Below are 13,697 nucleotides of genomic sequence, written 5' to 3'. Positions count from 1 at the left end.
TAGTACAGGTATGTCCAGGTATGGTGTTCCCCAGGTAAATGATGCACAATCACCCGACCATCCACATATCCACATAATGTAAAGGACAATGTGATTCATCAGACCAGGTCGCCTTCTTCCATTGCTCCATGGTCTAATTCTGATGCTCATGTGCCCAGGCTCCATGCTTTTTTTTTTTTTTTTTATCACTCTCACTTTTCTTTCTCATGTAGTTTGTGATTTTTTTCTCTCTCTCTCAGTCCTACATTCTTGCAAGGAATAAAAGGCTTTAGACTGGGCCTGACCGACCTGCATTCATGGATTAGTGTTTTTAAACGAAAGCCAATGATGTTCTTTATAGGCCACAGACCGAACAGCACATGCACGTACATGCTTTTATTTTGAAAGAAATCTTTCTTGCCTACTGGTTGCATTTTAAGACACGTTGAAATTGACTCCACAGCTGGAGTGGTGTGGTCCAGCAACTTTACAAGTTCCCCTTGAACTATTATTTATATAGAAGATTTTCGTGCCACTTTCAGCTGTGTCAATCAATCAGTCAGTCTGTCTATTATTATGTAGTATTATCATAATATAAACTTAGATGTATAAACTTTGGAATAAAAAATTTAAATGTCCTCATGAATTCACTAAACAAACGGTACAGACCTAAATTTGAGCACTTCTACTACTATTAGTAGAAATAACAGTAATAATAATAGGTATAGAAACATAATTCTTAATACGTACATAAGCATTTCTATACAGAGTGTTTGTGGTATAATGGGTAAAGTCAGGTGGCTTTAATGAGATCGCCGCCTGTGTCATGATGCCGCACATAAAACATGGGGGCAAGGGAGGTGAGCCGAGTGAAATGTGTTGCTATGCCCGTCTATCTCCTGCTTGATGTTAATTGGACCAACAATACGACCTCAGCCAATGTGCTTTCAGGTCGCGAGACCAACATCGAGCCTGAGGTGAGTCTAAGAAGGGCACGTGAGCGATTAAAGATAATACAATGACTGTTGCGAAAACTGTTAAAACTTCAAAAATTATCGTTGTTTAACTTAATGCGGGTAAGTGAGCCCTATACTTGAAAGGTAAATTTTACTGTCAAAGCTGTTTCTTAAGGTAAAATTAGGCACATTTGCAATTGGCTAAAGCTACGGTCTGAATTAGCAGTTAACGTCAAAGTTTGCTAGCTTATCCACTTACTTGCAGCTTAAGTTTGGTAAGTTGGCTAGTTGATAACGGTTTTCCGGAAATGTAGTGTACTCATGTATTCCCAACGCTGCTATATTTATATTTAATATGGAAAAATAAGAAATTCCTTTTACTTTGCCAGAGCTGTAATGGAGTATTGAGGAATCACGGGCGACTTCAGAATGGCGTTTGATGGGCATCAGAGCACATTTGCAGATTCACTCTTCCATACATACCAGCGTCAGGTAAGCAGCAATTTAGACTAAGTAACTGTATTTGTAATATCTATTTTGACCTTTGTTAATGATTCATGACAGGCCAACTCAGTGATGATCAGTTGTTTTTGTTGGGACCCAAAACAAATGCCCTGTTCCTAGTTTTTTTGACAACCATATTTTTTTTACACAATTTATAGCGGAACCACATTAAATAAAATGCTTTAATTATTCTGTGCCTGGAACACCTCCAAAGGGAGGTGCCCAGGAGGCATCCTAATCAGATGCTCCAACTACCTCAACTGGCTCCTTCTGACATGTAGGAGGAGCAGCAGCTCTACTCCAGGATTTCTCTGGATATACAGTACTAGTCAAACGTTTGGACTTTTGAGCTCCTCACCCTGTCTCTAAGGCTAATACCAGGCCCCATATTGAGGAAACTTATTTTGGCTGTTTGTAGATAAGATAAGATAGTGTTTATTTGTCACATGCGCTGTTATACACAGTACAATGCACAGTGAAATGTATTTTGTACCTGCAACCATATATATACACACACATATAAATAAGAAGAATAAAAATAAGTAATTCACCCTATACACTATATACTATACACTATACACACTTTTACACAGAATTATAGAATATTATATTATTTACATAGTGCAATAATAGTCCAGTTAGGGCTCAGAGTTGAGCAGACAGATGGCTTGTGGGTAAAAACTCTTCTTCAACCTTTCAGTCTTAGTCCTCAGGCAGCGGTAACGCCGGCCTGATGGGAGCAGGGAGAAGAGAGAGTGTCCGGGGTGGCTGGGCTGTTTTAGGATCTTCATGGCCCTCAGCCTGCACTGCTTGGTGTAAATGTCCTGCAGGTTGGGGAGGGTGGTTCTGATGGTCCGTTCAGCTGAACAAACCTTGTATTCACAATCTTACTCTTTTGGTCATTACCCAGATTTCATGGCCATAGGTGAGGTTTGGGATGTATATGGGCTGGTAAATTGAAAGTTTGCCTTTTGGCTCAGTGCTCTCTTCATCACGGCAGTTTGGTTAAAACTGATGCTGCGCCAATCCACTGGTCCAACTCGCGTTCCACCTTCCCATCACTTGTGAATAAGATCCCAAGATACTTGAACCTTGCTTGAGACAACGTTGCTTCCCTAAACCAGAGGAGCATACCACCATTTTCCAGCAAAGAACCATGGCCTCAGATTTAGAGTTGCTGACTGTCATCTAGTGGCATGCGGTGAGGTTTGTGACGGGTGAGGCACTGACTCATCTGGAGTCGGATGTTCACGTATATGAACCTAAAATAGAAGCTTATATTTCAATTTTAATTATGCAAATGATTATGCTTTAATCAACTCTATACTGTTCAACAATGATGGAAAAACAAACAAAATATTTAATGTAAGGTCAAACAATTTTTTTTTTGGGGGGGGGGGGGTTCTCTTTTTAAATAAAAAAAAAAAACATGTATTATCTTACCTTTTATTTGAAGATGAGGTCAATGTGCCTATCCTGCTGCTGGGACAGCACTACTGCAGCACTGCCCCTTCACCATGCATTTATGACCTATCACAAAGATAAACATGTCACACATTCATTCAATATATTAGACAGACTGTGGGACATCAGCATGTGTAGAACAAGTGTAATCAAACATGTAAATTGGCGATATAATGAGAGACAGCACTGGGCATGCGCCAACCACCTGCTTCATTTATTACATGTGACACAGCGCCACCAGAAGTGAGCCACAGCACTGCACTGCCTCACCCCACATTTCATCCATGTGTTTGAACAGGCAAAGTGTAAATTCTGCAATTTTTGACCCTTAAAGTGTTGAAATAATTCAGAAAACAGTTTTATAAAACTGTTTTTATAGAACAGTCAAGTGGTCAAATGTATTTTCTCTTAGCATTTTACTTGTCATTATGACAGGGGAGGCACTGGCTCACCTGCTTCCCCTGACTGCAGGTCACTGCTTTCATCAGAGCCATTTCACACTTGGCTGCAAACTTCTCCAGTGCAAGCTGGAGGTCACACTTTGATGAAGCCTACAGAACCACATCATTTGCAAAAAGGGGAGATGCTATTCTGAGGTTCCCAAAGCAGACACCCCCCTCAACCTGGCTACTCCTTGAGATCTTGCCCATGAAAATCAAGAACAGGACTGGAGACAAGGGGCAACCGTGGTAGAGTCCAGCACCCACTGAAAATGTGCCTGACTTTGTACCAGTATATTTTATTTCTAACAACTGCAAATAACATTATAATTTCACATTTAATTGGCCTGTTGTTGTTTTAAATCAATTCTTATGTATTTGTAAATATTATGTATTTGTAAATATGTTAAATTGTCTGAAGTTTTCTATTAAGTGTTGTAATTCACATCAGTTTGCCTTGTATGCAATTTGCTTCTCTTTGTTTCAGGCAAATGTTAATGTGGGAGGTGAAAGTGGTGGTGCAGTAGCAGTCCCCTTCATTTCCATCCCCAGTGCCTCACAGGACACTGCATCCTTTGCGCCCTGGTCTCACAATAGTCAGGATGATCCTTATGAACTCGTTAGATGTATCCAGATCAGCACTAAAATCAGGTATTCACCCAAATGAAGTTGTAATTAGTGCAAACAATTTCAATTGCTATATTGCTTAAAACTGTCATTTTGTTATTCAGTGATAGTGAAGTGTACTGGCTGCAAGTCATATTGTGGTAAACCAGTAAGGTTGTATGTTGAAAAAAACAAACTGAGTTTAGTTCTAAGAAGGTATTTTCTTTTACTTTAAGGAAACCCTTCGATAATGCTGATTGTGATGGAGAGACTGATCTGCAGGGTCTAGTGTCAAATATTTTGGATGAAGCAGATTCACAGGATAGCTACAACACTGAAGGGTATGTCAGGGTTTGTGCACTTTATATGCTTTGGTTACTTCATGCTACTTTATGTATGTTTATAATTTCATTATCAACAGTATATGTGTAGGTTTTACCTTCATCCTTAAAAAAAAAAAAAAAAAGTCTGATCGCTGTTATTAAAGACAGTCCTCGATTCCTCTTTTAGGACCCTACCTACATGCAATCCCATCTGGTCTCCAAAGACACTGAGAGAAGAACTGCTACAATACTTTCAATCCGAGGCTAAAATGCAGCATAACCCTTCCTTTACTCCAAACCATGTCTCCCAGGAGAGTTTCAGTAAAACACAGCAGCTGTCAGCAGACAGAGATGTCGAAGAGCTCATGCAACAGTCCAGTGACGTTGCTTCCAATCAACAGTGGCTTTTTAATAGGGACATCTATTTCCCAAACTCTCAAAAGCTGCCACCAGGTCTACCAATGTCCAACACAGGAAGCACATACCAATCACAGATGCAACAAAACAAACATGTCAGCATGTCCTCTTATAATAATACAGGAAATGGTCAGCCTTTTAATAATTTTCCTGACAGTGACATCTGTAGACCTCAAAGTGAAATGAACACTCCCTGCTTTGAATCTTTTTATGAAGATAACTATAACCAGGGCAACGGAATGCCAATTGGTAATGAGCAGAGTGTACCAGAAGACATTAACCAGCTGGTCAGCGGTTTTCAGTCATTCATGGCACATGGGCATGATGGCATATATTATGGAGACTTGACAAACATGCAGAAGCAGATGGTGGGTGTGCAGCATGAAGACAACATGGCTGAACAATGGAAAATAACCAGTCCTACAATGTCAAGACAAAGTTCTCCTGGAATTCAGATCCCAAAACAGCTGGGAGAATTGGGAACAGTGCAGAGGGAAAGAACAAGAGGAGTGAGCAAACAAACATTTAAACATGATGGCTTTCAAGAGCTACCTGATTTCTATCCTCAAAGCGCAGAGTATTTCCAGCAGCCAAAGCAGTTCCCTGCGCTTTTAAACCTCCCAAACCATTATCACAACAAGATAATGCACAGAGAGAACATCAATATAAGCACGAACCAGTATTCAAAGCATCACATCCAGCATAGTCGGCTGCAGAACAAGACAAAGCCACAAGTGCAGAAAGAAAAAAAGAAAATGCAAGCAAGTGGATTTCAAAGAGAGGGCTTCACTAGGAGGCCCCAGTTCAACCTTCCCATGAGAGGGGGAGATGGACAGCTCCCCTCACAAAACCCGTACTTTGAGTTTCAGGAGAACATGCAGTCTAAGAGATTTGATAGAGAAAACAGCATGGGCAGTGCAGGGAATGTACCGCAGTTTATGCCTTTTATGAATCCTGTAAATGACCCCAGGAGGTACTCAGGCATGCCCATCAACTCTATCTTCAGCACTAGATCTACACTACCTTATGCAAGTAGTTTTCCTGGCATGGATGTGGGTGATGTGATGTCACCTAATGAACCTGCAGCTTTCAAATCCTATCACAGTGGCATGAGGACCCACAGAGGGGAGAACACCTATTATGGAATGGCATCAGCAATGACAACTTCAATGTTCATGAATCATGGAGGACATGTGATCCAGCTTTACTTCCACCTGGATCAGTGTTATGAGCAGTGGAGGTGTTTGGAGAAGGAGAGAAAGAGGGTATGCTATAAAGACCCTATTTTGTGTTTAGTAAGATGTGTCGGGTGTTGGCTAAGAGCAGAATCATTCTTTAAGTCTAAAGTTACAAAAGAATTGGCAAAAAAAAAAGATTATACTTGCTCAGCTGCTAGTGAAAATATGATACTGAATCTTTTAATATGGAGGTGTTTTGCAGTTGAATTCAGCTTCTTTTAATGTAGGCCTGTGTGCAATACAGTTTCATAATACTTAGAAATTTATTTTTAATCAGATATGGTCATGGTATTGCTCTATTGCTAATACTTAACAGCATCTTGAGATCAGGACAAATACGTTTGCAGTTTCTGATGTACAAAAAGATTTTATTTACTAAACAGTTTATTTTTTTTCTTCATAGACACATCCAAGTGAGATTGTCATATTCTTGCATGTTTTCTATTTTAGACAGAAGTCATCCTTACAGAAGCATTTCTTGAGAAAAGGACTCCTGGAGTGACCAATAGTAACCTGCCCAAAACTCCACCAAATCCCAGTGGTGTCGACCATCTCCTTGTTAATCAGACAAGAGAGCAAGCAAAGGTGAGGCCCCAGAATTTAGTTCTTCCATACTGTCACCTACAGGTGAATTTTGTCATAGCAGTGACAGTTTAATTAGTGAAAAGTTTCTTAATACTAATTAAAAATTATATAAAATACTGCCCCAAAAAGGCCTTCAGTTAATCTTTGGATATGTCTTGTTGAGATAGTAATCATCTTCACATTGTATTTTAATAGCTGGGCCTTTATCCTTTTTTTTGTTTTGTTTTGTGGACTGTATCATATGTGCGCACCCCCCCCCCCCCCCCCCTCATTCATTTTCAGTCCAGTGCTTTTACATGACCATTTTCAGAGGAATCTTTTTTTTTTTTTTTTTTCTTTCTTTTTTTTTGGTTAAGCCACTTGACACTGACCTATGAATTTTTCAAGCATTAAAAAGGTACCTAACTCAAGTGATGAACTAGTGCTGTCTGCACATCACAACTTAGCAAAGGTCAACTTTAAATTGCATCTGTAAGCACTTTACTAGCAATCTGTCTCACAAAGACAATTTGTTCCTATTTCTTTAGTTTAATCTACAGCAAATACTAAAGATAACACAATCTGACATGTATTAAGTATTTTTGCACCAACAAGGTGATTTCCAAAGTGCTATTAGTCGAAAACCTGGCATATCTCAGCTTGGTGTGCAGTATGCCCTTTTTTAAAAAAAACGGGGGGAAAGGGAGAACTAGACTAGTGGAGGACAAAAGAAGTGGCAGGCCTATCTGCACAAGATGAACAGTGCCTGAAAGTTGTGTCCTTGAGAAATAGGGAAAAAATCCAGCAAAGACCTGACACAGGGCCAGAGAGATGCATCTGGCCCTTTAGTTGATCCATCTACTGTTTGCTGAAATCTCATCAGAAATGGTCTCAGTGGAAGAGTGGCTGTCAGAGAAGCCATTCCTAGGGAAGGAAAGAGGGGAGAAAAGGCTAAGGTATGCCAAATGACGCAAGAACTGGACTGAATATCAGTGACAACAGGCCTTATGGAGCGATGAATCCAAATTTAAAGCTTTTGGTTCAAACTGTTGTCAGAATGTACAGAGGAGGTCAGAAAAGAGTGTCTGCAGGTGTTTGATGGCATGAATGCAGAAAAGTACGCTCAGATTTTGATAAATCATGCAGAACCGTCTGGAAGGTGTCTGATTGGCAGCAGCTTCATTTTTAGTTTTATTTATATAGCACCTTTCAAAGTCTGGAGTCATTCAAAGGTTAATTAAAACCAAAAATATGAGTAAAAAGACAAGAAATAATATCAATAGTAACAAAAAAAAAACCTAACAAAAAAATGATGGTACAGGTACCTGGTTTGTTAACAGCACTTGTGAATAAAGCTGTTTTTAACTACTTTTTAAAAATGGCCAAGGTCAGAGATGATCTCAGTGGATAGTTGGTTCCAGCTATGGGCAGCATAATGGCTTAAATGCCTTACCATCTTGTTTCATTTCAGATCGATTTCCTTTAGCGTTTCCACATTTCAATAAATTGCTGTACCCATTTCCTATTTTCTGAGAAAAATGAAAAGAAGTGAGGGGTTGCTTAAGACACTTTAAATATAATCAATGTAAAAAATGGGTTCTGTTTAGTTGATGTGCAAAGAGCATTTACACATTTAATTAAGATGGGGGATATAAAGGTAATTTTATAATTACATTTTTTTGTGACGTGTTACAGGTGGCGAATCTTCTGGAGAGAATGGAGTGTCTGTGTGGCACTCCCCTTCCCAAGAACATCCACGCAGCGCTGAACAGGCATCACATGGCCATTTGGATCACGCAGTCAAGATTCAAGGAGGAGATTGTGAACATGACCAAGCACCAGTGGCAGAGACTTCATTTCATGAAGGACAGAGGTAACCCACATTTTGTTAGACATACTGTATGTTTATGTCTTTAAAATGTTGCATGTCCTAATGTGCTCTTTTTCATAGATGCCATGTTAGTGAGCATGGCTCTAAAGGACCTAGCTACTACCACTAGGAAACTCCGCACAGCTCTGTGGTGTGCCCTCCAGATGACGCTACCGAACCCCATCAAGACCCAGGATCATCATACTAACAAGGAGGACACAAACAAAGAGAGGTGCCCTTCTCCATTTGAAGGATACTCTTTTAGGTTATAATTCTAGCAAGAAAAAGTATGAGTTAAAGGTACTGATAAAGTCACCTCACAGCGCCCTGCCTGAAAGTGTTCCAACAGTATTACTTAACTGAAAGTCAGTGCCACGTTTTATCTGCAATGCAATCATCACTGCAGAGTATGAGATTAGCAATTTAAAGATGTTCGATAGCTTTATTATTTGGAATTGGAAGGCTTTTGTTGTGTAGGAATTGCATGAAATGTAATCTATCCTGCTGCATCTTAATTTCATTCAATTAGTGTCCAACCCAATCAACATAAATCAACATAAATCAACATCTCACACCATCACTGTTTTATTTAAAGGAACTATTTATGTAAAAGATTTCAGTGAATTCTTCATTGTTTTATTTATTTATTGGAATGTAATAGAACCTCAGTACTGGGTATTCCTAAGCAATAATTTAATCTCAAAGGCAGTAGTTTAAAATGAACATACTGCTAATTAAAATGTTTTCTGAAATGTTCTAATTAATTTCAGAAGCTTCAGTTTTTTTCTTCTGCAATCAGAAAAAAAATTTAATCTGCAATTTGGTGCATCTAATACTCAAATTTCTCGGGGGAAAAAAAATTACATTTAAATATTTTAATCACACTTCCAACTTAGAAACCATAGTACTAACATATTCATATCAGTGGGATGTTAAATATAATATCGGAATGCAGTGTAGTGTTCAAAGACTTGCTCCGTATAAATAGAACTTTTGTTTTTGGTTAAATGTTCCGTTTGGTTTATAACACTAATTTTTTTGCTCTCTACTGTAATCATAAAAGTTTTAGCTGAAATTTGGTCTTAAAAGTGTAAAGATGGTGAAACTTTAAAGGTTTAGGTTTTAAACATTTAAATGTATTAATCACTTTAACAAATACTATCAGTGAATTGACGGTTTGTCAGCAAGGGACCAAAACGTGTTGCAAAGCTAAGACAATTCTCTGGAAATATTAATTTCTGGACTTACTGTAATCGAGGTTGTTTCAGTCCCTGTTATTTTAGTGTTTCTGTTGGACTTTTTTCTTGTTACTTGTTCTTTGAACTGAAAAACCAAAAATAAAGCAGTTTCATTGCTGAAAATGTTGTTTATTTAAAAAGATGAACCTCAAACATTCAAAGTGATGGTACATGGATATATTTGAGGTAATTTAGCAACTGCTCCATTATTAATGTATAGACTTCTGACAGCAGCACTTGCCTTTACTTAGAAATTGTTCAGAAATGAAAGGCATTTGGAAGATGGTGGCACAAAGGACAGCAGACCTGACTGTTGTTACAAGTATTAATCAGATTTTTTTTTTTTTTTTCTCTTCATGATCAGTCCAGTTTCTGCTTCCGCTGTAGGATTTCATCAATTAAGAGTCAACTTTCTAAGTTTACTCTTACCCAAGCCAAAGCATGTTGCATATTGTCACCTTGTTAAAATAATGGCCTAAGTCATTTTTTTTTTTTTTTTTTTTGGGTTTTCAGAAAAGACAAAAAACTCAACGAAAAATAGAAATCTACATGATTTAGGCAAAAATAAAACTTTCATTAAAAAATGACTTAGGCCGTTATCTTAACAAGGTGACGATATTTGTTGGAAAAACTATATTTGGCAGACTTGAGCAACAATTTTTGACCAACAACTTGGGATTGACTGTTGTGGTTTTCATCATAGACGTGCAGCTTTTTCCTTGATGACAGTTTTCTGATTAAATCTGTCAAAAAAAAAAAAAAGTTTTTTTTGCTTGTTGTTCACATGTAGTTCATTGATTATACACAAAGTAATAAACAAGGGTTCGATGAGGATGGAAAACTTTAGATGCCAGTGGAGTTGAGCTGAAAAAGAGCCAAAGAATATATTTTTTTCATATTGTAGCAAAACTTTTTTTTTTTTTTTTTTACATACAAGTGTCCTTTCTTTTAGTTTTATCTTTTGCGTTCACCCTTCTGTGTACGCTTCTTCTCCTTCTCTTTTCTATCTTGTTTGGCTAGTTTGTCCTTCTCCCGCTGCATCTTGTCCGTTTCCTTCTTCTTCTGAGCATCTTCACGAGCCTGATCTCGCTTTTGCTTTTGTCTGTTGAGCACCTCCTCCACATTGGTGTTCTTGAACAGGCCTGACAGTTTGAGTAAAGGACAACTGGAAGAATACTAAAATCTGTGCAAATTACAACATGGAGGTATACAATAATGGTGTATTGTGCAATCACAGTTAAGAAATTTGTGTTTGATTATTTCTTTTTGTAACAGTGCTTCTTGGCAACAACTCTTATACCGTTGGAGAGAAACAGGCTTTCCAGTATTAATGGTGCCACATTTGCAAGGAAAATGCATTTTTGGGTTGAGCAGCAGAGTTGAGTATGCGGGTTGTGCCCATGAAAAACAAAGAAATGAACACAGATTTCCTCACTTTCTGTACGAAGTTTAAAATATCTTCACAAAGGATACTTTTATCATTTCCAGTGATGATATTTCCACTTGTTGGCTCCTCTTCTTCAGCTGCAGTGCTTCAGTCAAGGAAATGAGTGTTCCGAAGAACATGTCACCTGCTCAAAGGCTTCTCAGAAAGTACACTCATGTATATGAAAGTGTTGAGCTTAGCAGTTAATATTTACAAATAGATTTTTACAGGAAATAATTGGCCTTCAGCAGGTACTGCATAGAACAATATACATGGTTTATTTTATAAAATATAAAGATATCTGACATAGAAAATGCAGAGAAAGCTGAGAGAAGAATGAATGATGGAAAGATTGATGACAGTGATTAAAAAAAGACACTATAAATGAGATATGCCCCCACCTACTAAACACTTGACCCTCTTTGCACATTAGCAGGCTAATTCTATTGACCGTTGTTGACCTTGACAAAAAAAATTTAATCCTGATGAGGACCACAAAACTTGGACCACTGGGATCAAAACTAAGTGTCTCCCTGCCCTTTGGCAGGAAACACAAAAACTGGCATCTTAAAGGGTTATGACTGCACTGGATGAGACAAACTGTTTCCCTCTTTGCTTGAATAGGCTCATGGATCTTTTCTCTGCATGGTCAAAGGAATATTGGTAAAGTGAAAAATGTGGATAATTCTAGAAGAAATGACTGCAGACTTTTTTTTTTTTTTTCCCCCTTCAATCCACAAAATCAAGGATATTCCTCTTCGTCCGTTATGTTAGCGTATTGGGCAAGAAGGGCTTCTTTCCTTTTCTTAGACTCCTCAGACACGTCCTTCTGTTTCACCACAATCTGAGCTTGTTTTTCTATCATACTGGCAATGGCTTGGACCTCTGTTATAGAGAAGGAATGACAAAATAAAATGCCTTTTTTTGCTGTCAGTATGAAGGTTTGTTAGCAGATGGAGCCATGAGGGCACTCATCAGTCTTCACACGGCATAACACATCCTTGTGGTTATGTACACAGTAAACAATCTCATTCCAAACTCAGCCTACTTTCTGGCATCAATGCTTCTTCAGATCATGAAAACTTTCTGCAATCTCAGGGATTTTTTTGTTAGTCTTTCCTGGAAATCTCTCCTTGAGACAGAAGTGTCATAATGCATTCTGCTTTAAGCTCAAAGCAAATGATCTGAAACTCAGATGTAATACCTCTGTAAGTTTAACCAGTATTAAAGACAGACTAAGTAGCAAGCTGTCTTTTCTCCTTTCAGTCATGATTTAAATAAATGGCTGAATCTGCTGGCTTTTGATGAATATGTGCATTCTTCTGACTATATTTTTGTGTTCCTCGGAGACCTCATCGTATCATATTACCCTAACTGCACATTGCTCTCAAACAGCTGGCTTATTTGTAGTACCTATAGTTTTTAGAAGTAGAATGGGAGGCACAGCTTTTTTGTTTTGCATTGTTTTTGATTTTATAAATTCATTTGCACTCTTGATAACTTGTTCCAAAAGTAGCTCAATAATTATCCCTTTTGCTAGGTTTCTTGGCATGGAGGACAATAAATAAATACATTTTAATAACACCAATATCAGGGAATCAGGATTGAATCAGTCATACAATACCATCTTCAGCATCCCTTTTGGCTGTGGATCTGCTGCAACACTCAACCCACTGCTTTATGATCTGTTTACAGACATCTTCCACTGTGTTCTCCTCCTGTGCACAAATGACAGGTAATTCAAGTAAGTCGCACAATGTAACAGCTCAAATTATGAATTCTTTACATAATTGAGTTTTTCGGCGGAAGTGAACAGAAATGAGGTTAGATACGATAATTCATCAATATATAAATAGGACCGTGGGATTTACTGTACGGGTTCTGAGCCGTACATGTAAAAAAAGCCTGTGGGGAAATGTAGAGTAGCCTTTATATGTTGCTTAGTGCGCGTCAGTGCGGCTCATGACCACATTTATCTAAAAACTGGAGTTTTCTTAATGGGGTTTGGCGAAGCAGTTTGAACTATATCACGGCCCCACCTTAGCTGAAGAAATTCAGTTGCATCGAGGGTAGTACCGCATATAGAAGCTGACATCAGCGCTGTCACTGGGTACCAGCGGACGGACAAGACAGACAGCAACAGACCAGAAAACACAGCCTTGTTGGGAGAGCCGAACATGCGCTCTGAATATTCACCAGAAATGCGGATAAAATTCCTTGAAGCGCATCTTCTTTCTCCTCGTCGCTCTCTTCCTCTTGTAGAATCCCTAAAATGTACGCCCCATACACCTCTCGGTCCACTTCTAACGAGTCCAGCCGATCATTTAGCCAGCTTTCAAACTCCCCGGCGTCTGTCAAGGGCGCAGCCATCTTGGCCCTTTGGGGTCTTACGATGCCGCTCGGCTGTCCTTTGTCAATGCCTGTGGAAAAGCATTTAAAAAAAAAAAAAAAAAAAAATCAGCATTTCACTACAAACGACAGAAAAATAGCCCGACCCAGGTAATCCAATCGTGTTGTTATTTTGTAACAAGCTAATATGTAGCAGCTGATTGGATGACTATATGAGCTTTAAAAGTCCAAGTCATCCCTCACAGGTGCTTGGTAAGTAATGCTGTGAGGCAGTTTGAGTGAAAATTTGCATTTTATTTCTTTAATGGTAGCGTTTATGAAAC

The 13,697-nt window shown here is 38.6% G+C and overlaps 2 protein-coding genes across 5 annotated transcripts; one reads left to right on the top strand and one right to left on the bottom strand.

Moving 5' to 3' along the window:
- Window positions 1-922: 922 nt before the first annotated feature.
- moto (minamoto) lies at window positions 923-10,068 on the top strand. Of its 4 annotated transcripts, none has more exons than XM_030736857.1 (8): window positions 923-956; window positions 1,325-1,427; window positions 3,831-3,994; window positions 4,186-4,290; window positions 4,460-5,954; window positions 6,378-6,512; window positions 8,187-8,364; window positions 8,443-10,068. In XM_030736857.1, exons 2-8 carry the CDS (start codon window positions 1,365-1,367, stop codon window positions 8,631-8,633), a joined length of 2,331 nt encoding a protein of 776 aa, XP_030592717.1. In that variant the 5' UTR covers window positions 923-956; window positions 1,325-1,364; the 3' UTR covers window positions 8,634-10,068. The 4 variants fall into 4 exon arrangements, with proteins under 4 accessions (XP_030592717.1, XP_030592716.1, XP_030592718.1 ...); XM_030736856.1 differs by having other exon boundaries at window positions 953-1,055; XM_030736858.1 differs by lacking the exon at window positions 923-956 and adding an exon at window positions 1,002-1,079.
- A 14-nt stretch (window positions 10,069-10,082) lies between these two features.
- On the bottom strand, window positions 10,083-13,412 carry ccdc43 (coiled-coil domain containing 43). Its single transcript, XM_030736860.1, has 5 exons — window positions 13,222-13,412; window positions 12,650-12,743; window positions 11,778-11,910; window positions 11,073-11,128; window positions 10,083-10,741 (listed from the first exon to the last, which is right to left on the bottom strand). Exons 1-5 carry the CDS (start codon window positions 13,393-13,395, stop codon window positions 10,554-10,556), a joined length of 645 nt encoding a protein of 214 aa, XP_030592720.1. The 5' UTR covers window positions 13,396-13,412; the 3' UTR covers window positions 10,083-10,553.
- Between the last annotated feature and the right edge of the window lie 285 nt (window positions 13,413-13,697).

The sequence above is a fragment of the Archocentrus centrarchus genome, chromosome 8, assembly GCF_007364275.1.
Source record: "Archocentrus centrarchus isolate MPI-CPG fArcCen1 chromosome 8, fArcCen1, whole genome shotgun sequence".
Classification (NCBI taxonomy): Eukaryota; Metazoa; Chordata; class Actinopteri; order Cichliformes; family Cichlidae; genus Archocentrus; species Archocentrus centrarchus.
The sequence above is the reverse complement of the archived record's forward strand: the minus strand, read 5'-3'. Positions and strand labels throughout refer to the sequence as shown.

What these genes read in the sequence shown, in the direction of transcription:
- moto (XM_030736857.1), top strand. Translation starts at nt 1,365, where the DNA reads ATGGCGTTTGATGGGCATCAGAGCACATTTGCAGATTCACTCTTCCAT. An exon ending in TGGAGAAGGAGAGAAAGAGG is followed by an intron (nt 5,955 to 6,377) that starts GTATGCTATAAA and finishes TTTCTATTTTAG; the next exon opens with ACAGAAGTCATCCTTACAGA. An exon ending in AGACAAGAGAGCAAGCAAAG is followed by an intron (nt 6,513 to 8,186) that starts GTGAGGCCCCAG and finishes GACGTGTTACAG; the next exon opens with GTGGCGAATCTTCTGGAGAG.
- ccdc43 (XM_030736860.1), bottom strand. Translation starts at nt 13,395, where the DNA reads ATGGCTGCGCCCTTGACAGACGCCGGGGAGTTTGAAAGCTGGCTAAAT. An exon ending in AACATAACGGACGAAGAGGA is followed by an intron (nt 11,129 to 11,777) that starts ATATCCTTGATT and finishes TGACTGAAGCAC; the next exon opens with TGCAGCTGAAGAAGAGGAGC. An exon ending in CATCACTGGAAATGATAAAA is followed by an intron (nt 10,742 to 11,072) that starts GTATCCTTTGTG and finishes TCAAACTGTCAG; the next exon opens with GCCTGTTCAAGAACACCAAT.